Raw genomic sequence first — 26,485 nt, 5'->3', positions numbered from 1 at the left:
GTAGTATTGTGAAGTGGTAGATAGGTAAGGGGTATTCAAGGGATAAACTTCTTGATCTATGGACCAAGTGTAGGTAAGAAGGTAGAAATGAACCCTTTTGGACCAAAGTTGAAGGACTAGAAAATAGAAATGAAAGTCTTCTTGGGACGGAGGGAGTCCATTTCTGCCTACTAGTCATTATTTGCTCAGTATTACATTTCGTCTATTCTCTGAGAAGGATTTGGTACACCTGTTCTGGTTGTGTTTACTGTTTTATCCCCTTCATGAAATGTGCATATCCACAGATAGCCTTCAATCCTTCATCCAGACACATATTTCTCTTTCTTGCAGTTTTGACAAAATTGTGTGGAAAGAGATCCCATCTGAGGTGGTTTATGAGGATGAAAAGGTGATTTTCTCTTCTTTGCTATAGGGAATTTTCTTATATAGTATGGCTATGAAAATCACATTAACTCCAGTCCTTAAAAAATAATGAGCTGTTTGCAGGTTTGTTTGTTGTTAACTGCACCATAGTTCTTTTTCCAAAAAAAAATGAGAGTAAATATCACAAAACAATAACTTATGTGTCAAACTTGTCAAAAGAACCCTACAATCTCTGTCTCAGCTTCACAAAACTACAGCTTTTTAACAATAATTATTGAAAAACTACATCTCTGTTACACTTCTGTTATTGGATCTCTGAAGCCCTCCTACTTAGTACACACCAACGGGCAAGCTGCATACACTGATGAACAGCCATTCCAAATCATCCCCCTTTGCGCACTGTTTCTGGCCTACTTATCAAGCATTCCCATGCACTCTCCTTTACCTTCAGTTCTAATGTCAAAACAGAGGGCTCAGAGATGGAGTAGCACTATCAAGGCAGTGGCGCTCAACATAGGCATTAGCACAAAGAGTTGTTCCGGAGCAAGCGTGCTAATGGATGTTTGATTTTGTGGTGTATGAGTTGGACCAAGCCACTAATAAGTCAGATGATGCAGTTCTAGTTTTTCAATATTTATTCTTGCAAGGTTGCAATTTCATCAAAGCTGGAGAGAGAAAAAGTACATTTTTGACAATCAGTTTTAGATTTTTTTATGTGGTAGAAAACATCACTCATTTTCTAGGAACACATAACATGTGTGTCATTACATTAGATGAAATAAAATTGGCAAACCAAAGTTCCAGATGTACATGCTATTTCATTTATCTTTGTTTCACTAGTCACATGAAACAATTTTATGCCTTGGCCATATTCGTTGTTCACATCCACAGCTAATATTGATATGGAAGGTTAATTGTCCTCTCTCCAATCTTTGTGCTCATGAAAAAGAAACTGTTCTTGCTCCAATATGCTACACCATTTTCTGATTTGGTCATCGAGGTACCAAACTTTGGTACCTGCATCAACAAGCAACCATTGCCACACTAATAACTTTTATTTGTAGTTGTGCTTGAACATAACTGCGAATAAAAATGAGCTGCTAATAGGCCACATCTGAATCTTTATCAGTGCAGACCCTTGCATTCAGAGACATATGACATATCACCCCAAGCTCCAGTACATATTATAATAATTCCCAAGGTTAAAGATGGACTATCTAGGCTCTCAAAGGTACTTGTATTCATCTTATCTTTTCAACATCCTAATGGATTGTATTTAGCTGTTTCTATCTTTAAAATTCTTCATATGACAAATTCACAGTAAATCTTTAAAATTCTTCATATGACAAATTCACAGTAAACTATGTACTGAGTTCACTCAAATGAATATTATGGTTGACTGGTAGATGCTTGAAAATAACATTATTTACCAGCTTTAAATGATAGACGACCGCCTCTTTTTACTAATAGGTAATTGTTTTTTAGCTTCTTACCATAAGCTCAAGAATATACGTTAAGCTTCTTGGATCCGACAGTATCATTTTATCTTTTCGTCCTGATCCCTGTAATATGCTAACTAAAACCTTACTAACAAACTAAGAAACTAAGAGACCAGGCACTGCAGAACTTATATAAGCCATCTGCTTATCAATTTATCGTGCCACATATACATGTTCATCTTGTTACAATAATCCATAAGAATCATGATATCACATTTCAATACATGATAATGTCCACCTTTTAATAGCCACATTCTTTTTCTGAATGGTACTATAACCAGAATTCCATTATTGTCAATCTTCATAGGCAGAAGAGAAACACGTCGATGTTATGGGCCGTCTTCTTTATGCAGCTAAGATCATTGCAAAGCTGAACCTTGATGGATTCAGGATTGTCATCAATGATGGGCCTTATGGATGTGAGCATCGGCTTGATCCCATTGAGACCTATCTTCTTATTGGAATAGTTTGGAACTTGGGCTGACTTTGCTCTGTTAATCTGTTATGTAGGTCAGTCTGTATATCACTTCCATATTCATCTTCTCGGGGGACGTCAGCTGAACTGGCCTCCTGGGTAAGCTGTGTCTTTCCAAAGAGGCCCTCTGTTATGAAAATGTAACCGAGAACAGTTTACCTCCATTTGGCGTGATGAAGACGTATTCTTTTACGGTCTATGCTCTGTATCAGCTGCACAAGTCGGTTTTGTGTTTTCTTTACTGCGGTGGCAGTGGTGTGTGCAAGATCTCGCCTTCATTCTCAAAATGCCCACGATTTCAGTCCCTCCTTGGTCCTTGAATGTCGTGTGACAATATATTGGGCATGTAGCACTGGTTAATTTATATTACATCCGTTTGAAAGTACAAGCATCTCCGCATGTTTTCTCAAAATGAAGTGCTGTTATAAGTTCAACAGCCTCAAGAGTATCTTTCTCTGAATGAAGGTAGAATCGTTTTCGCACGTGTGTTCTTACCATTCCTGCTTGAGTGCTTGACAACACAACCTACATCCAAAAAAAAAATCGTCGCATTCTGAAACTGTGAGGAGCTGTCTTTTCATTTCTGCTTAAGCCAAGTCAAAATTTAAATTTTTAACTTTAAATTTAGAGTTTTTCATCGTATTTATTTTTTAGCTTTTGCTTTAAAACTAATAAGAACACATATATATGAAAGTTGTATTCACGAATTAATTTTCGTTTATAAATATACTGCACAATCACAAAGGGAATCATCCTAACCAGAGATCTGGACATGAACCGTAGCTGGAAACAGATGCAAATCTCAGGAGGAAATCAACATAGTACTATTTCGAACACCGCAAAACTCCAGATTTGCGTTCACAGTGCCAGTACGAAAAATTCCCGATTTGCATCCGGCCTCTCTCTTGTCCAGGTGCAGCCGTCGTTCTGTTCTGTTGCGAAGCCGCGCATCTATACAGTAGTAGTACAAAATACTGCCGTGCGGTGCCACCCACCCCCACCAAACACCTTTCACTGCTGGCACTGCACTACAACCACCACCAAAACCCTCCTCCCCACCCCACATCTCCCTCTCGACTCCCCGCCGCCGCCGCTGCCTGGACTGCGCGGCGCGTGCCTTCCCGATCGCCATGGCCTCCATGGCGTTCGCCGCCGCCAAGGTCCTCCCCGCCACGGCGCCCACGCACCTCGACTCCTCCCCGCGCCTCTCCCCTCCGGCAGCCCGCGCCGGTAGCCTGTGCTTCGCGCCGGTCTCCACCGCGTCGTCGGCGCTCCTTCGCCTCCAGCACGCGGCCCCGTCGGGGCCTGGAGGTAGGATTCCGCCGCCCCCGCTCTCCTACGGCGGCGGCGGCGGATCTGGCGACGCCGCGGATTCCGGGGGAGACGGGGACCGCCGCGGCATCCTCGGCATCTTCCTCGCCGGGTGGGCGGCGCGCGTCGCGGCGGATCCGCAGTTCCCGTTCAAGGTGCTGATGGAGGAGCTCGTCGGCGTCAGCGCCTGCGTGCTCGGGGACATGGCGTCCCGCCCCAACTTCGGCCTCAACGAGCTCGACTTCGTCTTCTCCACCCTCGTCGTCGGATCCATCCTCAACTTCGTCCTCATGTACCTCCTCGCGCCCACCGCCGGCGCCTCGGCCGCCGCGTCGGCCGCCGCCTCCGGTCTCCCCAGCCACATGTTCGAGGCCGGCGCCTACTCCTTCGGCTCCCGCGTCGCGACCCTCGTGTCCAAGGGCGCCACTTTCGCCGCGGTCGGGTTCGCGGCGGGCCTCGCCGGCACCGCGATCTCCAACGGCCTCATCTCGCTGCGGAAGCGCATGGACCCGGCGTTCGAGACCCCGAACAAGCCGCCGCCCACGCTGCTCAACGCCGCCACCTGGGCGATCCACATGGGCGTCAGCAGCAACCTGCGGTACCAGACGCTGAACGGCATTGAGTACCTGCTCGCCAGCGCAGCGCCGCCGTCGGTGTTCAAGGTGTCCGTTGTCGCGCTCCGGTGCATGAACAACGTGCTGGGTGGTATGTCCTTCGTGCTGCTTGCGAGGTTGACGGGGTCGCAAAAGTCCGATGCGCCGGCCGCCTCCGCCACCGCGGCAGAAGAGAAGGAAAGGTTGATAGCTGAGGGCAATGCCGTCGCCGCAGCTACCGTCGGTGCAGGAAGGGACGGAGAGGGTAAGTAAGTCAGTAAGTGAGATGCATAATGCAAGTAAGCTTGCGCCGTGCATCGCTCAAGCTTCATTTGCTGCTTCTTGGACATAGGCCAAGAAACTTTGTAGATGATAAGCCGGTTGGCTGGCAATAAGGAGTGGGGCTTGAAACAATTTCTTCAGTCCATCTTTGGTGTTCTTTGGTGGTGTTTATCTGTCGACATGCTTAGTTGATCTTAGAATAAAGATTTTACCTTTTTGCCATGCTCATTTGGTCACTGGGCCTAACTGGGGGATTACTTTGTGCAATAACTTCAATTGCTTTGTTTGCGTGCAATTCTCTGACCATGATCAGACCAACATTGTAGATGTTGAACAAATGAAAAATCTTAAGAGTTGAAGGAGCTTGTGATGTACAACTCAGATCAAATTCTCCTCTGTTTGCAGAGTGCCATTGCCCTTTGTCTTTAAATAGCGCAGAGAATTATATATGCACGGCCAGAAATTATCTCAAATCTTTCGCTTTGTCACTTCAAGGCTTCAAGCACCCCCCCCTCCCCATTTTCTTTTCTACTATATCTTAAACTGACTGTCTGACTCTGTCCTTGTTTATGCTTGATTGTATCTATGCTCTTCTATGAAAGCTATGCGAATGAAAGCAAAAATAATGCAAGCACAATTGCATCAATATTCCATATTAATATTTCTTTATGAATAGAAGCACAGATTTGCATAGTGGTATTCCGCGTTAGTATTTCTTAAATGAATAGAGGCACATATTCGAATATAAACAAGTGCACAAACCGAATCAAATATTGTAATGTACACGATGTGAATCGAATACTTGCACTTGTATCTTTTCGCATCTGCTTATATTTATAAGCCAAAATTTAAATTTTTAACCTTAAATTTGAAGTTAATTTTAGGATTTTTTTTCATCGTAATTTTTTAAGCATTGACCTTTAGGTCGCTAAGAATATGTATATAAAAATTTTATTTATAAAGTATTTTTCGTTTGTAAATATGTTGTTGCCCAAAAGATCACCCCTTGCTGAATTCTTTTTCATAATCGACTATCTCTATAATCTATAACATACTAAAAAACATCAAAGGAAAATTGTTCCAGATCCTGAGTATGGTACTGATAGTTTGCACAGGCTCGTGCGGTTCATCATGTACGGTTTACCAATGTAACAGTGTTGCTTGTGTTGCCTCCTCTTTTCTGAATGCAAAGGGATCAACAGATGAGTACTATATATAATATATGAAAAATCTCTACTTGACCAACTAAAGTATTTGAATTGGTCCACTTAATCCCTAAAATATATAGCTAGGTATTCTACCTGCTAAAGTATTCAAAGTGGTTCAAATAATCCCTTAGGGTGATTTTGTAAGTGTTTTTATCCATGTGGATGATAATGAGGTAGCAGTATTGCTTATATAGCATGTGATGTAGCTTATGTGGCACACATTAATTTATTTTGGCCTAAGTCATCCCAATCAATATATCCCTTTGACTAATCGGTAATCCTGAGAATTACATATTAGTATCAATGAGAATCACATATTAGTATCAATGTATTTATTTTTGAAGTTGTTATGATTGTAAAAAAAAAGTACTTAAAACAATCTATTTGCCATGTGATTGTCCACGTCGTCGTTCATATGAATAAAACCACTTATAGAACCACCATACGAGATTATTAGAACTGGTTTAAATACTTTGAACAGTAAAATACCTGGTTCGGGTTAAGTAGGCCAACCTTAATACTTCATATTGTTAGGTATGCTTGTTTCCTATAATATAGTGATGTGATTTTCTGATTGAGATGTTTGCAATACCATATTGAGCCGTTCAAGTTGATGCTACCAAGTTTGGTGCGAGGTTGTAGTTCCAAATGCGTTCCACCTTTCCTATAGTTTGGTGAAGGAAAAGACAACGACCGACTCACTGGCCTCCAGGAACAGCAAGAGCAAAACACTTCTAATCGCGACAGGTAGCATTTGCCAACGTGCCCTGTACTCCTCCTACCACAATTTTACCACGCCAGAGTTGCCGGATGGACACCGGCGTCAACCGGTCTGCACCTAGCGTGCGTGCATCGACGTGCAACCTGAACTAGGACGTGCATACTGCACACTGTACGTACGCATGAATCAGGTATGTATGTCCTCCGACGCGATGAAAAGCCGGAAATGGACAGAGATAGTGGTAGTAAACTCGTCACTTGTCAGTTGCCACTAGCCAACAAGCTCGCTGGTTTAGCCAATTCGTCTTGGAGTTTATCTCTTGCGTCTATGAGTGTCACGTCTTTTTCCCTTATACTTATATTTTAAACTAAAATTTAATTTATAAAACTTAAATTTAGAGTTGATTTCAAGAATTTTTTTCATCATACCCATTGTTAACACGTCCATAAATATTTTATCCTTAAATTATTTTTATTTTTAATTGTTAATATGTCGTTTCATTTATATGTAATATAATTAATTTTAAAACTTAAATTTAGCGGTGATTTAAAATATATTTTTTTATCTCTCTAGCTCTCGTTCTTAATAAGAACATCCACATGAAAATTTTACGCGTAAAGTATTTTCTTTATTTATTAATAAGTTTTTTTATTGCTTAATATAAGTGCAAAGACGAGACTGTTCATCTGCACAGTTGGAGAAGCAATCTCTCGCGTTCGTCGCGGCACTTGGGAGTTGCGAGTTATAGCCAACTAACAGGTTTAATTTATCTATAATCAATCTAATAGTCAATTCATACAATAGTTATCTATAAAATGTCATACACATATTTTTGTTTTATAGCTTATGTACAGCTAGCTGACTATAAATTAGTAGCCTATGTCTCTTCTTATCTCTTTAAAACATATTATATAAAACATATTATAGCTAGCTTTTATATCCAATTGTACATGCTCTGATACCCGCGAGCAGGTTTCGTGCGGAATCTAGTTGCGAAGAACCTCCGCACCGCACCACGTTTTGCCACCGGATTGTTTGGATCGCGCCGCGCGGCGCCGTGGCAAGCCCGGGGGCCCCCGGCTCGTCTCCACGTGGAGGCCGTGATCCCCACGGCGATTGATTGAGCATGCCACCGCGTGTCACACCCATGGCTGGCTGCATCCGAATTTTTCTGTGCACCCAGCTGAAGGCAGCCCACGACCGCGTCAAGCTAGCTACCAGCGGCGCCGGCGGCGGTGTCGTTGGCCTGGCCGGCGTGGTCAGTCAAACCGGCGAGTCCAAAATGCGCGGGGCTGTCTTTTCTTATGTAAAAGCTGCTCATTTTTTCTGTTTATGTTTATATAAGTTAAAATTAAAATTTTTAATATTAATTTTAAAATGGATTTTAGGATTTTTTTATAGCTTATTGTTTAGGGCTTTTGCTTTCAAATCACCAAAAACATATAAATATTTTTTATTTACGAATTATTTTTGGTTTACAAATATGTGCTTAGTTTTTTTTTTATAAAAAAAGTCCAAATATGACCTGCAGATCTTGCTACCATGTTGATGTCTATTTTGCGGCTGGCAAGTGTCTTTTCACCAGATTTCATGCAAGTTTCCTCCATGACGACCATGACCCCATCATGTGCAGTTTTCGCTACGCATGTGTTCGTGTTGGCGCATGCGCCGGCTGCCCCCCTGGATCGTGAGGAAACCTTTGATGTTCGCACAAGCTCCATCGCGAAAAAAGAAAATAAAAGGGTGAACACAAGTGGCTGGAGCACGTATGAATGTATGTCGTATGATGCTACTGTACTTAGAAAAAAAAAGCAGAAAGGATCAAAACACAAACAAAACCAAAAGGGAGAGTTTTCTGATAAAGCTCAGCTGTCCCAGCTACACACAAGTTGCCTTAACATACATCAGTGCTGATGTATTCTACCCCGCAGTTGGCACTAAACGAATGCTACTAGGCTAGGATCACGTTGTCCTGAACTAACAGTACTCTTAGCATGCAGTATTCAGCTTGCTGAAGTTATCTTCGTAGCAGTGGAAGTTGTCCTGTAAACTAGGACTAAAAAATACACCGGAAACATATTTTCCACCAAGAGGGAATCGATGAAATGGAAGCAGGCCGGCCGGTGCGATCTTTGGTTACATGTGATGCCCACAAATGCATCGGCACGGTCGCAACGACAAAATCCTAGTTTTTTCTTCATGGACTTGCATATCTCGCACATCACATGCTTTCACATTGCCACTGTCCTCAACTTTCGAGTACAGATCTCCTTGTGCAGATTGTTTGGTTGTCTCACATGGAACCTGCATATATGTATATAAGAATGGACCTGACCACCCATCCTCACTTATCCCTTGTCATCATTGTCCATTAGCTTCTCTCCCGAGCTAAACACAACCATGAGAGCTGTCAGCGTTTGTGCCGCCTACTTCTTGATATCTGCATTGCTACTTCTGCACTGCTTACTAAGCCTGCAGACAGCAAGAGTGCCTCGTGATGATAGGGCATCAGAAGAGGGGTTTCAGTCAAGGAAGCTCCTGCAGAATGTGCTCATCACAAGTTCAGAGAACGCGGAGGTGTTCCATGCAGCAACATCCGTAGATAACAAGAGCAAGAAGAAGCCTGACGCCGAGGCGACCGAGAGCCTGAAGAAGGAGACGCCGAGCAAGGCCAACCCAATACAGAATTAGCAAGTGCGGATTATGCTTCGAGATTAGATTTCGAGACTGATGTGAAGTCCCTGTAGGCTGTAGGGATTTTTTTTTTGTTTGCTGTTCTGCTAACTTGAACCATTCTATTGATGCATCATTTCTTGGTATTAAGATAGTATAATAGCTAGACAGAGAAGAGATTTTGGCTTCCCTATCTCCACTTGTTTGCATCTTTTTTCTGTCACACTCAACTTTATCAACCTGTCAGGTCCACTGAAAGTGGTTGATTTGGAAATGCATATCGAGGCCTGTAACCTTTCTGTTGTTCAGATATGCAAACAAGTGAACATGAACCATGAATCCTACCAGAGAGAAGATGCGCCTTTCTTGTAACCTGCAAACTTGGCTGCAAATATCATGTCCCGTAGCTTCTATTCAAGTAAAGACCGGGACATCCCATTTTTTTTTAAAAAAAATATATTGTCCAAAAGGAGAGGGAGAGAATGACCTATTGATGAATGGGACAATGCAATATCTCAAGCGCACTTGCCAATTGCCGTAGCTTTTCTTTATTTCTTATGATAAGGCACATATATTAAAGCATATGAATAATTACATTGAACGAATATACATTTGTCTCCTTCAGTTCTCTCCTACCCAAAGCATGGTCCATACTTTCAGAATCTATCTGTTGGATTTTAGTAAGTGCAACTCGACATTATAGCAAATTGTTTTTCTCTACATAAAATCCATCTATTTTCTGCAAAATAAAATGTTAAACCCGTCCAAAAGCACGGGAAGTTTAAAGTTCGGACAGCAGGATTTGCATTTGCAGAGAAAATTGTCAAGTGGGCTTGAAATGTAATTTGGCCCAGTAAGAAACTGGGCTCAAGGCCGTTAGGATGCAGCAGTAGGCCCAACAACGCCGAGCTCACCGTCCTTCCCTCAATTATGCTCTCCGCTTTGTTCGAATCCTTCTTGGTGTTGTAGGTTGACCCATTGGATACGAGAGGGAGAGAATATTAAAATACTATCATATTACCCATGCGTTATAATATAATTTTATTAAAAGAATATCATTAGCACGTTATTAAAGTAGAGTTAATAAAAATGGTTTGGTATATATGTTCGTATTATTTTTTCTTTCAAAAAATAAGAGGGAGTTAGTATTGGTGTAAGTGACAGATTCACCACCACCACTATTCATCTTTGTAGAAGTATAGATTGTATGCACTGTATTGAGATTTAAATGACCGGTATATATAGGAGTGTAGGTGGAGAAAATAAGAAAGGATTACAGATAAGAAAATAATCTAGACAAATCATTTCTATCCTAATACATCTCAAACTATTGTATACTCTAACATTCCCCCTTCCTGCCGCTGCTACCATCGTCACCACCGCCGCTGCTAGGGAGTTCCTCCGCCATAACTGACGAGCAAATGGCTCCCACCAAGAAGATGGTGAAAAGACTAATAATTTTCTTGGGTTCTGAATGAGTTTTGCTCTCTGTTTGTGTATCTTTGTATGTGGCTGGGGTGGTGTACGTTTGATCAGTGGGAGGTGATGTAATCTGGAGTTGTTTGTGGTGTTTTGAAGAAGAAGAGCATGGAGGGGATCAACACCAAGCTGCAGCTAGTGATGAAGAGTGGCAAGTACACCCTCGGCTATGCTACAAGACTGTCCTCAAGACCCTCCGCAACTCCAAAGTTACCTCTTTAATTCGTTTCCCGGTCATCGCTGTTGCTAGCTTCATTCGTTCTTGGACACATTGTCACTAAAATCTAAATCATTGAGAAAAAAAATGTCCATTTACGTTTGGAACACTTTACACTTCTTACCGTGATATTCTTTTCTCCATATTATAGCGTGGGATATTAGACAGTTTTGCCATGATAGGAAGTTGCCATGTGTTGTTTGTATGTGGATAATAGAATGGGACTGGAGTTTGGCTCTTCGGCTTAACTTTTGTGCCTTTGAGATGAATGCAACGCATTACAACAATGTCCTCCTTCCTTGCTTGTATTTCTCCTTGATCTTGCATGTCTTGTGGTTGAAGTGGGATTGAAACATTTACCATGATACCTTTGCTTCTAAATGCACATTTGATTTTATTTGTTATAAGCCTATAACTTATAAGAATTAGTTGTCTTCAATTGTGAGAATTTTTTTATGAGGTCTATGTTAATTTTTCTATTCACAAGTTTATTCGATCAATATGTTGAGATTATTTGTATGATAGGATTGTATGTTTGACTATGGTGAAGTTGCTAATTGGTGCAAGGGATGAATGCAGTACGCAACAACAATATTGCTTCTTGTTAGATAAATTTTCAGACAATCCCTTGTTATCTAGGATAGTAAGGAACAAAAACATTTTCTATTTTACTTTGTTTTACAGAAATTTGATGTGTTTAGTTCACACGCTTTTCCTGTTATATTAACCGCTTTTATGACTATCATAAGGAAATGAGTCAAAATCATCCTATTTCTGATTGATGATTATTTTTGCGGGTTTTTTCTTGTATTGAGCAGTAGTTCAAAATTTCACCATGCATTTCTACTGTTATTAACGCTAGAATTTGGATAATTACCGTTACAGAGTAAACTGTGATTAAAGACCGAATCGAACAGGAGACAGAGCAATCAGATAGAAGGCCAGACGGAATACGACTCGGATTCATTCGATGGAGTTCGGATTGGATAAGAGATAGAGTCCGATTAGGCCTCAAATGTTACAAATAGATTCAGGAATAATCAGAGTCCGTGTAATTTTATCTGTTAATTAGAGTTAGTTTAGATTTTTCCTTTACCTCTAAGGTTGTTAGAGTTCGATCGGGACTTGTGTGTTAATGATATCATCTAAATAGGAGTTTGTTATTTCTTTTTATCTATTAGGAGTTGTATGTCGTGTCCAACACGGCCCGCTGTCTGCCCGAGGGTATAAATATATATGCCCATGGTCATTGTAAATCATCTACATCAATCAATCAGATTAACTTATTTCGGCGCATCATCACCCTCTTGTCTGAGGTTTTTAACTCCGGCGAAACTTGGCACCTGATGCGGGGCTGCATCGCTTTGATCTCCAGCGGAGGGGTAAGTCCATTGTTCCGCCGGGCCACGATAATCGTTTGGCTAGATTAGAACTGTCTCGGTTTAGTCTGATTTTCTAGTCTAGTTATGCGATTGCTAGTTATCGTATTAGTTTCAACTTAGATCACTTTCGTGTTTTGAGTTGATCTGGTCGACCACTTTGGGCGATCTACGTGGGTTTGATATTCACTGTTTGATATATTCAATCTACTATTGTCTCGGTTCGGTCCGATCTAGTAGATTGCGCTTATCAGATGACTTATATTAGATTGATGTATTTTGCTCATTGTTCTATCGGAGTACCAGCTGGTAGATTATCAGTCATTGGCTCATCGGCTTGATAGCAATCTAGATCTGTTTAGTATCTAACCTAACATTGCTAGACGTAATCTTGAACTGTCTCGGTTGTGTCTGATCTTCTATGATTATTCTTAGCAATCTGGGCTAGGTATTTTATAGATCTTGGTTGTTTGCCTGTCGTCTATAGCCGATGATATTTGCCGATCCGCATGTTCATTATATTTACATCAATAGAGTAGCCGATTACTTTACTGCATTATTTCTATACCAATCGGCTTGATCTAGTTAGATTGACAGTTATTTATGTTGCATCGGCTTACGAGAATTACATGCAAGTTGGGTCTAACCGATCGTAACACGCGATTCATTGTTTATTCCTAATAATTCATCGGTTTATTTACTAGCCTTATCAATCTTCATGTTGGTTTATTTACTAGTCGATCTCAACTGGCCTAACTATTCAATGTTGGTTAATCTAGACAATGTTGATCTTGTGAGTCTACGGAAAGTACTACCAGGTATTTTGTCTCGGTATAGTTGACCATTGTTAGTTTTAATCTTTTATTCAATCTTTTTTGCATATATATATATATATATATTTCCCTTTTCTATACTTTATTTGCTTCTTTTGAAACACAAAATGCTTCTTATGTATTTCACTTGACTCATATGCTATCAAGTAATCACCTGAGAGTAAGTGACGAGGATTAAATTAACTAGTAAACGCTCTTATCTTATCTTCAGTTTTGCTCACATGTAAATATCATATATTTTCATTCAGTGTTGTTTGTAGTACTATTCGATGAACACGATCTTGCACACTTATGTAGCACTATCAATTTTGCTCAGTTGAGCATCGATTAAGGATAACTATATGGTAAAATGTAAAAAGAGAATCATGATTGATAATCGATGAACATATGTTGTATAACATAATTTGAACATATAATTTTTTATTTGATTTGTAGCATATCAGTATTTCTGTAATTAAAACCTTTAGGTTTTATGAATGTTTACATCGTGTCATCTGCTGCATCATGCAATATTATCAACCTCATCTTGGCTGTAAATGGTTGTGAAGAAACAATGCTATTTAGTTCATCTAGTTACAAATTTTCTTAACTAGATATTTCTTATGTAGCTAGTTCCATTAATGCCTATTGTATAATATTAAATGACAAAAAACATTAACAACTCAATATTGCTCGACATCCTTAACATCAACTGCTATTTTCTAAAAATATAATTTCATAAAGATTGAGGTCAAGATTATACAAATTCAAAACTCTAATACAATATTTTAAGTATGAATAACATTAAAATAAAAAACTTTTTAAATATTTTTTAAACTACGGAGTAAGAAGGGAAGACAATTTGACTTTTAAGACTCAACATTACTGAACATTAGAGAATTTTCTTTTGAGTAGTTAACGACTCACATACAATTTTATGGTTCAATTAGTTGAACTCTTTATATGTTAGGTGTCATAGCTACTTCATTGCAAACACTTATTTCTTTTCTCTTCTAATTATGCTTATAAGTTAAAATTTGAACTTTTAACCTTAAATTTAGAGTTGATTTAGAGTTTTCTTATCAAAGATTTATTTTTTAGCAATGACTTTTAGATAACTAAAAATAATAAAAAATATTCATAAATTATTTATTATTTGTAAATATGTCAGTTAGTCTTTTTTATGAGAAGCCAAACAATCACCCCTTTGTAACTCTTAATCGATTACCATCAATTGTAGCGGTGGCTGAAGTTTATATAGTGGTAACTTGAACAATTTTTTTTAACCCGTTACAAAAGGTCACAAATGCCCTAGGGTGAAAACCATTTTTTTTTAACCCTTTGATCATATCTTTGCTATTCCGATTTAATCATCAATTGCATGCCATACAAGAGAACACACCAATGGACACCTTGCCGCAGACAATCTGCTACCACCGGCCGCCTCCTCCGTACGGTCCTATAGTTGGCCGCCACGTGGTGACCTGCACAAGCCCAAGTTGGCCACACGCCATATGCCCGTGTTGGGCCGCCGCTCCACCCGCTCAGGCCTTCAGCCCCCGCGCGCTTGCGATCTGCTGGGCTGCAGGACGCGCCTGCCCTTGCGCCTAGACTGGCCCGGCTCGGCCTGCTGTGCGCCTCGCTCGTGGGCGAAAAGAAGCCCGACGTCCCTGTCCTGGAGGCGGCGGGGAAGATGCAGAGGCCGACGGCAAGCTGCAATGAAGAACTCGACGCCGAGGTACAGCCGGCGACGTCTTTGTATTGTCACGGCAGGCAGACGGTGGCGAAGAGCCCAAGCGTGAAGGTCAGTGGCGTGGAAGAGCCCGAAGCCGAGGTACAAACGTACAACCGACGCAGCGTGGGAGACCGATGTTGTTGCGCTCCTCGGGCGGCGAACGAGCCAACTGAAAAGAGCGCGCGACGGAGGCAGCGTCGGATGAACCTGACGCGGGTTGTTGGGACCGACGATTTCTTTTCCCTCACGAAGTTGACTCATATTCAGGTGGTGTTTAGATGGAGAAAATTTTTGGATGAAATGTCACGTCAAACGTTTGATCGGATGTCGGAAGGAGTTTTCGGACACGAACGAAAAAACGAATTTCACGGCTAGCCTAGAAACCGCGAGACGAATCTTTTGAGCCTAATTAATTCGTCATTAGCACATGTTGGTTACTGTAGCACTTATATCTAATCATGGGCTAATTAGGCTCAAAAGATTCGTCTCAAGATTTCTTTCATAACTGTGTAATTAGTTTTTTGATTCATCTATATTTAATGCTTTATTTAGGTGTCTAAAAATTCGATATGATGTTTTTGAAAAAAAAATTTAAGAACTAAACAAGGCCTTAGGTGGTCGGTGGCAACACCTGGAAATGAAATACTAAGCATGTGGCCAAAACCGCGGTAGCCCCTCCCGCACCCTGGCGAAGGCACGGTAACCACCGAAGCCGATATAAATTCAAAAATCATTTTTTTTGAATTCAGAATAGCCGATTACTGTGGCATCGTGGTCAAAATTGCACGATAAGCCATTAAAACCGAGGTAAAGATTATAAAAGAAATATGCAAAATATATATATATAATTAGTAGTTAACTATAATTCTAATAGTTAAGACATTTTTAAAAAAGCATGATCAGGAGTTCTCCATTTTCCCACACAAGATCAGGAGTTCTATCTGTCATAATACATCTATATTCATTTAGCTAACAAATAACTCATGTAATTTATATCAAGAATCATGTGTATTCATTTTACATACATCTCTAAAAGTTACAAATGTTACCTAAGTTAATTGACATAGGAAACTAATAGCTACAATTTTTATTTTCCATGATAACCTATCCGAACAAAGTACAGACATATCCTTACATGTTTACAAATCAACTGCATCAAAAATACCGTCCACGTGTCAATTTTTTCATATAAATATATGCCTACAAACAATTTTCAGCTAATAAACTATTATAAATTTCCTTTTTTACTCCTTTTTTCACTAATAAATTTTTAATCATTCATAAATTTATTATTTTAATATTACCTCCGTTCCATGTTATAAACCTTTCTGGAATTGACACATATACAAAATATATGCATTAGTACATGAATGAATTTAGGCACACCCAGAAAGTCCTATAATATAGAACGGAGAGAATACATTTCTTGCACCAAACTTCACTACAAATTTGAGTAGGCATCAAATTTAAACGTCCCTACAACCAGTTACCGAAACAGAGCCCCAGCAGAGGCTGCGGTTATCGTGGCGGTAACCGTGGTTTCGAAAAACTTGGTGCAGAGTACTACTAGAAGCATTGTTTCCAAATTGGAAATTCGAAATCCTGTCCAAAAAATTGGAAAATTGAAATTAGTTTGAAATGGAAAATTCAAAGTTCAGATGGAGATATATGACATGTTACTCCACGTGTTCCGCACTACGAGATGTTTTGGTCTTATCTAATTTATTTTAATCAATAAATATGTTTATCTAATTTATTTTAATCAATAAATATGTTTTATATGTGTCCACGTACATTAACATCTATGTTGTAATGGAAACAGAGGTAATACTACCGTGTTATATCTATGAAAGCAGGTACACTAGAGATGAATGAATAATATTGCCTCAGCACTCGGACTATAAAATAGCACAAAATTGAACGTCAAATATTCCATTAATGAAATTGTTACAGTGCACAAGAAAACTGAACGTCAAAATATTCCATTAATGAAATTGATATCAGATGCGCTCAACCAAATTACCTTCATATATTAGGGTGCTGCTAGTATTGCTGTACAAAGAGCAAACATAAAAGAGAACATTGTTCCATGCAACTACAGTGGACATTTCATAATTCTGGACAGGATTGAGGATTCGAGGTTGCTTTGCTTGCGAACAAGGAAAAAAGCAGACAGACATGACAGTATAATTGAAGCAGTTGATAGACAATCAATGGCTCCAAGTGGCTCAAGGTAAACTATCTAGAAACCGTTCATCTCCAGTAGATATGTTCGTCTCTTCATCAGTGCCTTCACAGCAAATCTGAAGGGTTCATCAAATGCGCTAGAAACGAAAGCTTCAGTTTCCTTCCGACTGCTGTGGCCACCGCAGCTTCCATCATTGGAGGGTTTGATAACCACCAGGGTGGCACCTTGCAGTGCCAAGCCACCAGGCAGCTCGAGGTATGGGGCATATTTCAGCTTCATGCTGCATGCTGGGACCTGAGTTCTATTGAAACATGCTGAGGTTGACAGATTGTTTTCTCTGAACTCCCTAAGCTGCTCCATCCCCATGTACAATGCCCCTTGCCCATCAGCATCTGCCAAAACCAAGCTTCTCAACGTCGGATGGTCGCTGATAATTGACCGGAGAAGATAGTGCCTTGTTGATGCAGCAATCAAAGAGCTGATAGTCCACACAACACGAAGTTTCAGCCCGCCATTGGTATAGAAAGATTCCGGCATGCTTCCATTATCCTCTACAGGTGGCTCGTGCTCTGAACCTACAGGCTTGCGATCGACCGGGGTACCTCCCAGAATCACGCAATTACGGAGTGTACTACCATACTCAGCCCTCCACTTAAGCAGAACACCCTCCTCTGTGCCAACATCCCCAGAGGGAAGCTCCACCCGAAGATTCCAGACATCTTTGAAATTCCTAAGCACATGCACAGGTGAATGCTGCGCGAGCGGGAACAACGGCCTGCCCGTGCCATTCGGGTGGTGCATACTGTGGAACGGCTTGACGATGGTGAACAGCATTAGCTTGAAGAAATGGGAGATGATGTTCTGAGGCTTCGCTGAGGACAGGTTGAGAGCATCATCCGCCTCGCCATCTGTGGCCAGGACACGGTCAATCTTGAGATACACATCAGAGACCAGGGGAACGAGCGCACTGAACCGCTTCGACACGGCCGCGCAGCGGCCAAGCGAACGCACATCCTCCAGTTTGTTCAGAATCAGCTGGACGACTGGATCCGGCAGGCAGTCGAATTGGTCGAACTCCGGAGCCGGGTCAGCGTGGATTCGTGCCCTGGGATGCATTGTCCAATTCAAAGACAGCTTCTAGTCCCAGGACAGATCAAGGATCCCACGAGGTGCTAAGAAAACGCAGAAGCTTCCTCTATGGCTCCTAAAATGAGTCGTCCAGACAACAGAGCAGCCCGTCCAATTGGAGAGATTTCCTGAAACAAATGCAACAGTAAGGTAAGGACACAAATTCCACGGCAAAATAGCATGTTCAACTGAATAAATCAATATGAATCACACAAATTTGATGGCTGGACTAACAACTAACACCATATCAAATGCTTCGAATTGATGTATAAAATGAACTCCTGGAGGACCAAAAAAAGAAAAAACTCAATTGTAACAGGGAGCATAACTCTACAGCAGAAAAACCAAATTAATCCAATAAGACAGTAAGTACCTCAAGGCTACCACGAGCCCGGCTGTTGAGCAGCACCGACGCGGCGACGCCCCTCCCAAAGAAAAAAAATCCTATCTTTCGGCCGGATCCAACCCCGGCGAGCCAGCAGCAGCCGCGCCCGGCCTGTAGACCACCCCAAGAAGCTCCGAGACCGGCGGTGGCGAGCTCCAGCCTCCCCTAAGCAGCCAAGAGCGCCGATCTGGGGGACACGGGTGACGAATCCGTGGGAGGAAGGGATGGTTTGGAGGGAGCAGGAGGCGCCCCGGGGGTGGGATTTGTGCTCTCGGCCTCGGCTCCGGCTTCGTGTGGCGGTTTGTTTAGCGTAGCGAGAAGCAGCTTTCTTTAATATTCATCGCCGGAGGCAACGGGCCGAGCCCGTCTCGCGGCCTCCGCGACGGCGTCGCGTCGCGTGGGATAGGCTTGAGAGGTGGGGCGGTGGGCCCCGCGCAGCGACCCGGTCCGCGGCTCGCGCGTGCGCCTTGGCTTGCTCGCCGCCTGGTCGGCAAGTTTGTGCTCAACTCTTTTTTTTTAGCGTGTGTGTGGCCAATTTTACTTTTGTTTAACGTAGCTTGTTGTCGAGGGAAAGCCGGAAAGGGGTTAGCTTCGACGGCCTTTTCATCATTTTATTATTACACTCGCACGCATCGATGTGATTATATATGGTTTCCACCGTGCGTCCATTCCATCAAGCATACCGAGCGTGCAACAGAAACGAATACCATAGTCACACTCAGTGACTCACGCATTACACATATAGTGTAATAGTGGTTCGGTTCAGGTCCCACTTGTGGATGAGCGAGAGAAAGAAACCACGCGAGTCCGTGGCCACAAGAGCCAGCCACAGGACCAGTAGTGGACAGCGGCAGGGGCAAGTCCGCCAGTGAACTCCTCTTCCTCCTCCGTACCCAGCGCGCACACACGCACACATCAACCCCGTCGCATCAGCCTGTCGCGACACCAGCGCGCGCGGCGCGCGGGGGGAAAAGGCCGGCCGGGATTGTGGTGGGGCGGGGCGAACCGTGCGTGACGCGACGCTCGCGACGCGCTGCGCCACACGAGTCGTGACGACGGTTTTGTCGCTTCGGCACAAGAGAGCCCCCCTCTCGGATGGAGAAGGAGAACCCTCGCTTTCCACGCCCCCCCCCCCCCCCCCCCCCCCCCGGGCGCGCGGCGGGGACCAGATTCCCGTCCCGTGCAGCATCGCCTGTCCCTCCACCACTAGCAGTACGTACTCGCCGGTGCGTGCGTGGTTGGTTTGGTTGGTGTCGTTCTTTTTTCTCCGTGTGTCACCGCTGCGGCTGCCTGCCAGTTGGATCAAAATCCGCGTGCGCTGCTGCGCACCCGGCATGGGACAAGCCGGGGGTACGGTGCGGCGGCGGCAACGCGCCTCTGCATTACGACGGCGAGAAACGATCGATCCGCCCGCGACCCGCGAGGCCGCGGCCCCCCGGCGCATTACTGCGGAAAACGACCCTGCCCCTAACTCGCCACGCACGCAGAGGCATGTCCTCTGCACTGAACATGCCGCTGCTGCTTCGGCTTCGGCCGGGCGCCGCCGGTGGCAGGTTTGGTTTCGGTTTTGTGATGATTAGCGTCAGAGAATCTTAGGACGACAGTGTGCACAGCGAGTTTAATTATTGCTCAGAGAAGACTCTCATGCCACGCCACAGCCACACACGTAGAATAAAGCTATCACTGCCACTTCGGACGCTTATCCAACTACTCCACGTGAAAGGCGATGTCATTTAGGAGTAGAACAGAGAAGACACGCTGCTGATAGCGAATCAGTCTGTTACGGGGAGTTTGTTTCGTTGCTTCACTTCGCCACATTTCACTTTAGCCATACCACAGTTTTTTTACTGTTTGTTTCGATATCATAGCTTTATCATGTTACACTTTTTTACCATTAAGTTCCACATATTATATTTACAAAACTATAAAACTATAGTTAACATTGCCATATTTGTAACTAACTATTTCTTAATTATACTTTTACCACATTATACTTTTACCACCTGCTCAACTTGCATAAGCGTAGTTACGGCAAGTTTCGTGCAAGCCCGTCACAGCCACCGAAAAGTGTTACTAACTCCTAAACAATTCTAAATTATTTAGTAAAAATTAAATTTAAGATGAAAAAGCTGCATTGTTCATTAATAAACAAGTAATCAATGAAGTGTGGAAGAAATGATTGATCAGACAAGTACAATAAATAGTATTAGCAATACTTATTATATTTTGATATGAAATTTAAATATGAGATATATTACATTTTAAAACTGATAAAGTATGTTTTTCTCCTCCTTTTCTTTTTCTTCGGCGGCCTTAACATATTCCCCTAAATCGCGGCCTGAAAATTAACGCGAAACCTTTGTATCTGTGTCGCAATTGTCTAGTCTGAATCTTTTGCTCGTCGCTGCACCTCAAAATGCTCGTGCTAGTGTTTCTTCCCTGCTGTATCTTCTTCCTTTTTGTTCGTTTTGGGAAGCAAACAGGTATGCTTTGTGGCTTCGATTCCTTTCACTGTTGAAGCACGATTAAGCTTTTAAATTGCAAGTCTTTGTCCAGCTCATTAGGGGATCTGTAGCCTGTTCGAATCATAGGAGGATGGCACCGATAATTACGCGAGTATCTTTGTCTGTTTATTTAGCACCACATGCTTTTGGATTCAGATACTTAATTATCAGGGAACACTACTGTTACACGTATCTAATTGACTGTGTATGAATCGAATCATAGTACTAAAACCAATGTGTCATTGTTTTAGTTGCAGTGTGTATGCACAGTTCATGCAGCTATCAATGATTCAGAGACAGGTGTCATGCCGGTTGAATTTGCTATATCGGACACCTCAGACCTTATCTGATTAGAACTATAAGTAGTATTCTATTGTGAGGCAGTGAGTTAGGCTAACCGCAACATCCAATCCAAAAAACAATTCATCCAGGAAAGCATGTCTGCTACACTTATACTGTCGTGGAGCAATCAGCTTGGAGAAAGGAACAAAACACCAGCTTAGAAAACACACAACTTGCAGGGCTGCTCTTTCCATTTTTTTTCTGGACATCATGTACCAAGTCTTTTAAGTTTTAATTCAGGTGTCTCTGTCTCATTCCGAATTTCAGATACTGTGAATATGCTGGCAAAAGTTTTGGAAACACAATGAACTTACATGGGCAGTAGTGACTAGTGAACCACAGCTGCTGAACCGCACCTAGTGTTCGAACGCACATGCACACCACGTCACCTGCATTTCCCACCCAAGCTTTTGCCTGCTAATCTATACGCAATTCACACGTACAGAACAGAATCAATCATAGATGAAAACCTTATCGGATCTGCATATTTTATAAAAAAATTAAATAAAACGAATGGTTAAACATGTATAAAAAATCAACGGCGTCAAACATTTAGAAACGAAGAGAGTATGTCGAGATGTTGAGCTAACTGTTGCAGTTAGGAAAACTTCCATACACCATGTGTGGGGTGATGGCTGCGTTCTCAAGTGACGATGGACTAAAACTTTTCCATCGTTTTTCATGCGCACGTTTCCCGAACTGCTATATGGGGTATTTTTTTAAAAAATATTAAAGTTGTTTAAAAAATTAAATTAATTCATTTTCAAGTTTGCAAAAGTTAATACTCAATTAATCATATACTAATAATTTTGCTCGTGGTTTTCCTCGTTTTACATGTTTTGATTTGACTAATGGGCACTGTCAACTTCGAACTCAGCCGATACCGATGATATTTTTTAAAAAACTCAATGTGCAAAGGTAAGACAGCTCTCGGGCATTAAGTGCATACATGCCGAGATGTTGAGCTAATTATTGCCATGTGTGGAGTGACATCGAAGATATTTAAAAAAACTCGATTTGTTGGAGCGTAAGCTTCTCAAACGGGATTCCGTGAGACCCCCTTTATAAGTTTGGCCCATGGATGCAAGGATAGGACCTGAAAAAAAGCCTTGTCTGAATAAATGTGCTAGCGGATGAGATGTTTTTGGGGGGTTGGGCCCCTCGAATGAACGCAGAGAATTATACATGTTCGATCGGTTGAGAGGCGTAATTCCCTACTCTTGTTGCTCGCACACTATGGGAGTAAATGCATTACAAGCTTTGGTGGAAATGTACTCCTTGTCCTCTTCACTATTGGTCATAGCCTCCTTTTATACTGTAAGGGGACACTACAACGACCACTATTACCTACGTCCACGGCTGGCAGGTAATCCTTGTCCTAGAGACTGCTGGTGTCACCTACCGTTAGTCAACCTAGTTCGACGCCGCTCCTATCCGGTCCCATTTGTTAGGGGTAGGTAGACGGGGGCGGAACTCCTTAGAACCCAGCGGTTCGAATAGGGGGCCGCCATGGTTCTCCCATAGTCGTCTGCCGCATTTAATGCGATGGCGACGCGAGGGAGACAGGTCACCCCTATTGCGGTAAAGATGTCACAACGTTGTCAGGGCGCTCAGTCTCCCTCCCCTTTTTCCTAGGAGAGGTGCAGACGGAAGGCGTGCACCTGTGCTATATTTAATGCGGCGCAGGTGCGCGTCCATCATGAGGGCGTCGAGGCATGCTAGGTGCTTTCACATCGCAATAAATACGGTGATTGGGCTTTGGCGCCTTGTCTGGAACTGAGTAGGTCCTGCATCAGGTGGCCTGAATGCCGAGGGGGAGGGGGGCAGGGAGCGGCCCGACCCCTCCGGTGTATGCCCACCGTGCCAACCTCCGGACCCGACCTCCCATGGGCGCATGACATTGCTGGGGCCGACCTCCCTTTCCCCAGGGGGTTTTAGTCGGTGGTCCCACCGTCGCCTTGCGCCACTCGAGCTTAGTGAATTCTGCCGGGCCCACTTCTCCAACATGCAGAGATAAGACAGCTCCCAGACATTAAGCGTAGAAAAAAATATTCTCACATAGAGAGGAGAGAAAGGAGATTTTTTTTTAACTCTAACCTAAAATTCGTTCACACAGAGAGTTGAACCCAACATGTAAGGTGCCCTACTAGAGCCATCTAATCAACTTAGCTAAAGACTTGTTCACGTTAAAAATATTTTAGGATTTACCACTCTTAGCTATGACTTTTAACAACTTACCACCCTACACCCTATATGTTTTCTTCTGCTGAGAATGATTTTTCTTATGCCTTTTCTTTTCCCTGAGAGAGATCACTTGAGCTCTGGCAGTTCTTGTGAGAGGAATCGAAGTTTCCTGCCGTGGGATTCTGACGTGACAATCTCACTCTTACAGTTCTGATAAAGACTCAACTGGTTTAGCTTATCACAGAATTTATGCCAGAATTTTAATTAGGATTATATTATATATAAAGTTGTTTATGAAGTATGAAGGTCCTGCCATCTTGACAAGTCAACTGACTTGTGATTTGCATCCTAACCAGCAGATTTCTCGGCAATATTCCCAGGCCCATATATCAATATCACATTGATCGAGTCAGATAATTTTTTCTTCAGATCTTTGCACATAATAACAAGGCTTGACGTTACTTGATGGAGCCACACTAATGTCTTCAGAACAAGAAACAATTATACAAAACCGGACAGAAGTACAGGTTACTGAAGAGATGCTGACATGTTCTCTGGTATGGCCGGGATGATCAGCCGGCCACGACGTGGAAGACACTACCATTAGCTGTGCGGAGATTACAAGAACTAATTGCCAGCCAGCAGAGACGGACACGAGAAAACTACGGCCTGGATACTACTTCTGAATTCTGATAGTGTTTGTGTTATGATCACAGATGTAAACCACTCTGAATATTCCATCTTTCAGTGTTACAAGAGTTTAGAGAAGCCGTTCAGCAGCACGCTCCACGCACCTAAGTTTCTCGGCAATTCAGCATGTTGCCATGGCTAGGTCTATAGTTCTTCAGCGGTGTTTGTGTTATGATCAATCTGATCTGTTAGGTTTCAACCATAAGCTTGAGTTTATGACTTTACATACGCAGATACGCTGAAAAGAGCATTCCCTCTGCCACAATGCTCATTGTTTAATGTTTAGTTTTTGTCAGGAATCTGTGTGAACCTTCATGGTTTTAGGCCCCGTTTAGTTTCCAATTTTTTTTTCTAAAAACATCGCATCGAATTTTTGGACACCTAAATAAAATATTAAATATACATGAACATTAAAACTATTACATAATTATGGAGAAAATCGTGAGATGAATCTTTTGAGCCTAATTAGTACATGATTAGCCATAAGTGCTACAGTACCGAACATGTGCTAATGACAGATTAATTAGACTCAAAAAATTCATCTCACGGTTTTCAGGCAAAATCTAAAATTTGTTTTATAATTAGACTACGTTTAATACTTCAAATATGTGACCGTACGCGTTGAGGTGAAATCTCTGTCAAAAAAATTTTCCAACTAAACGCAGCCTTATACTTCTTCGATTTTTGTCAGGCATTCCAACTAATGCATTTCATATTTGAGAAGCGGCACAGGAAAACCTGCATTAGCACATAAAAATCCACTCACAGGCAACCGCTGAGCTACCTTTGAGTTGAAATATAAATTATGCAGAATCCGCTTTAAGCAGCATTGCTCATGCAGATGAAGTGACGCCAAGTGTCCAAAAAGACCAAAACTGTTTTCCTTTTCAGTTGTAAATAACACACATAGGAACACCTCAACTGCAACACGATTTTCGCAGAAGGATGTGATCAACATTACTCGATCAAACCCACGAACAGAAGATGATTACAGTAAAAACATCATGGAAGCATTCACAGCAAGAATCCATTGGTGCCAAGAACTGCATGCTCTGCTAATCTCCATTTCTTGCTTCCTCAGTTCTTCCAGAAGAGGAACCGCACCTTGACGTTACACGACTTGGACACCACCTTGGCGTCGGCGGCGAGCCTGTCCACCGCCACCGTGCACCGCACACTCACCGGCACGGCCCACGTCTTCACCCCGCCGAGCTGCAGGCGCACGGGCAACTTGATGTCCACGTCGAACGGCACCGACCGGAGCCGGCCATCCGCGGCGATCTCCCTGAGGAAGCGCTCCGAGAACCGTATCCCGGACCCCTTCGCCGTCGCCACGAACACCGTCACGTTCTTGGGGCCCTGGTAGAACGCCGGCCACGCGCCGTCGGCGAGCCTCACGCCGCCGTACGACACGGCGACGTGGCTCCCGTCGCCCTCGTAGTGCACGCCGATCTTGTCATTCGGGTTGTCGGCGCGGATGGTGGCGTCGAACTCCGGCGAGAACGTGACGGGGGCAGTGGAGGAGGAGGAGGAGGAGGCGTTCCCGAGAATGCCGACGAGGCCGGACACGGCGAGGGACTGGAGCGTGTAGTCCGGCTGCCTAGGCTTGAACACGAGGTAGACGACCGCGGCGAGGACCGCGAGCACGACGGCGAGGACCAGCAGCGCGAGGAGGAGCCACGAGCAGACGCGGACGCAGGAGCAGCTGGCGCGGCGCTTGGCGCGGCGGCTGTAGTGCTGGAAGAGGCGCGCGTTCTCCGGCGGCGGCACGCGGAAGACCTTGTCCTTGGGCATCTGCACCACGTACGTGCCGGCCGCCGGCGGCGGCTGCTGCTGATGATACCGCAGCGCGTCCGAGGGAGGCGGCTGCGCCGTCGGCGGGACGGGCTTCTCGAAGTGGAAGCTGTAGAGCGGGCTGGAGGAGGGGTCGGAGGAGGCCGCGGACTGGTTCATCTCGCCGGAGAAGTCGGAGCTGCTCGTCGCCGCCGCCGGGTGCACGCGGCCGTGCGGCACCATAGGCTGCTCCTCCTCGAGGCGCGCGTCCGAATCAATCTGCGCGTTTTGTGCATGCATGCATTCGCAAGCTTAGTCATAAATTCATCAAAACAAGTGTTAAAAAATTCTTAAGCTAATTCATGTTGAACGGTGTAATTGTGGTCGGCGCGGCGCCAATGCAACGTTGATGTCATAGTACACTGTTATCTTCTGAGACTTCTTTTATAGCCTAAACTTTTATGTATGTTAATAAAACTAAACACATATATATCAATACACGAATAAATCTAGCCAAATCTAAAAAAACTTATAACATAAAACA

At 43.2% G+C, this 26,485-nt stretch overlaps 3 protein-coding genes and 1 pseudogene across 3 annotated transcripts; 2 read left to right on the top strand and 2 right to left on the bottom strand.

The window, feature by feature from the left end:
* The first annotated feature begins 58 nt into the window (after window positions 1–58).
* LOC107305320 lies at window positions 59–2,790 on the top strand (annotated as a pseudogene).
* Window positions 2,791–3,342: 552 nt separating this feature from the next.
* Window positions 3,343–4,741, top strand: LOC102719642 (protein RETICULATA-RELATED 3, chloroplastic-like). Its single transcript, XM_040523159.1, has one exon. The coding sequence runs from the start codon at window positions 3,468–3,470 to the stop codon at window positions 4,512–4,514; it is 1,047 nt and encodes a 348-aa protein (XP_040379093.1). The 5' UTR covers window positions 3,343–3,467; the 3' UTR covers window positions 4,515–4,741.
* Window positions 4,742–16,843: 12,102 nt separating this feature from the next.
* LOC102721881 (F-box protein At4g18380-like) lies at window positions 16,844–18,807 on the bottom strand. Its single transcript, XM_006644824.3, has 2 exons — window positions 18,437–18,807; window positions 16,844–18,191 (listed from the first exon to the last, which is right to left on the bottom strand). The coding sequence occupies exon 2, from the start codon at window positions 18,049–18,051 to the stop codon at window positions 16,990–16,992; it is 1,062 nt and encodes a 353-aa protein (XP_006644887.1). The 5' UTR covers window positions 18,052–18,191; window positions 18,437–18,807; the 3' UTR covers window positions 16,844–16,989.
* A 6,149-nt stretch (window positions 18,808–24,956) lies between these two features.
* On the bottom strand, window positions 24,957–26,214 carry LOC102721597 (NDR1/HIN1-like protein 13). The gene has a single exon (XM_006644823.3). It carries the CDS (start codon window positions 26,182–26,184, stop codon window positions 25,246–25,248), a length of 939 nt encoding a protein of 312 aa, XP_006644886.2. The 5' UTR covers window positions 26,185–26,214; the 3' UTR covers window positions 24,957–25,245.
* Between the last annotated feature and the right edge of the window lie 271 nt (window positions 26,215–26,485).

Source organism: Oryza brachyantha, chromosome 1 (genome assembly GCF_000231095.2).
Source record: "Oryza brachyantha chromosome 1, ObraRS2, whole genome shotgun sequence".
In the NCBI taxonomy this organism is placed as follows: domain Eukaryota; kingdom Viridiplantae; phylum Streptophyta; class Magnoliopsida; order Poales; family Poaceae; genus Oryza; species Oryza brachyantha.
This window is presented reverse-complemented; position numbering and strand designations above follow the sequence as displayed.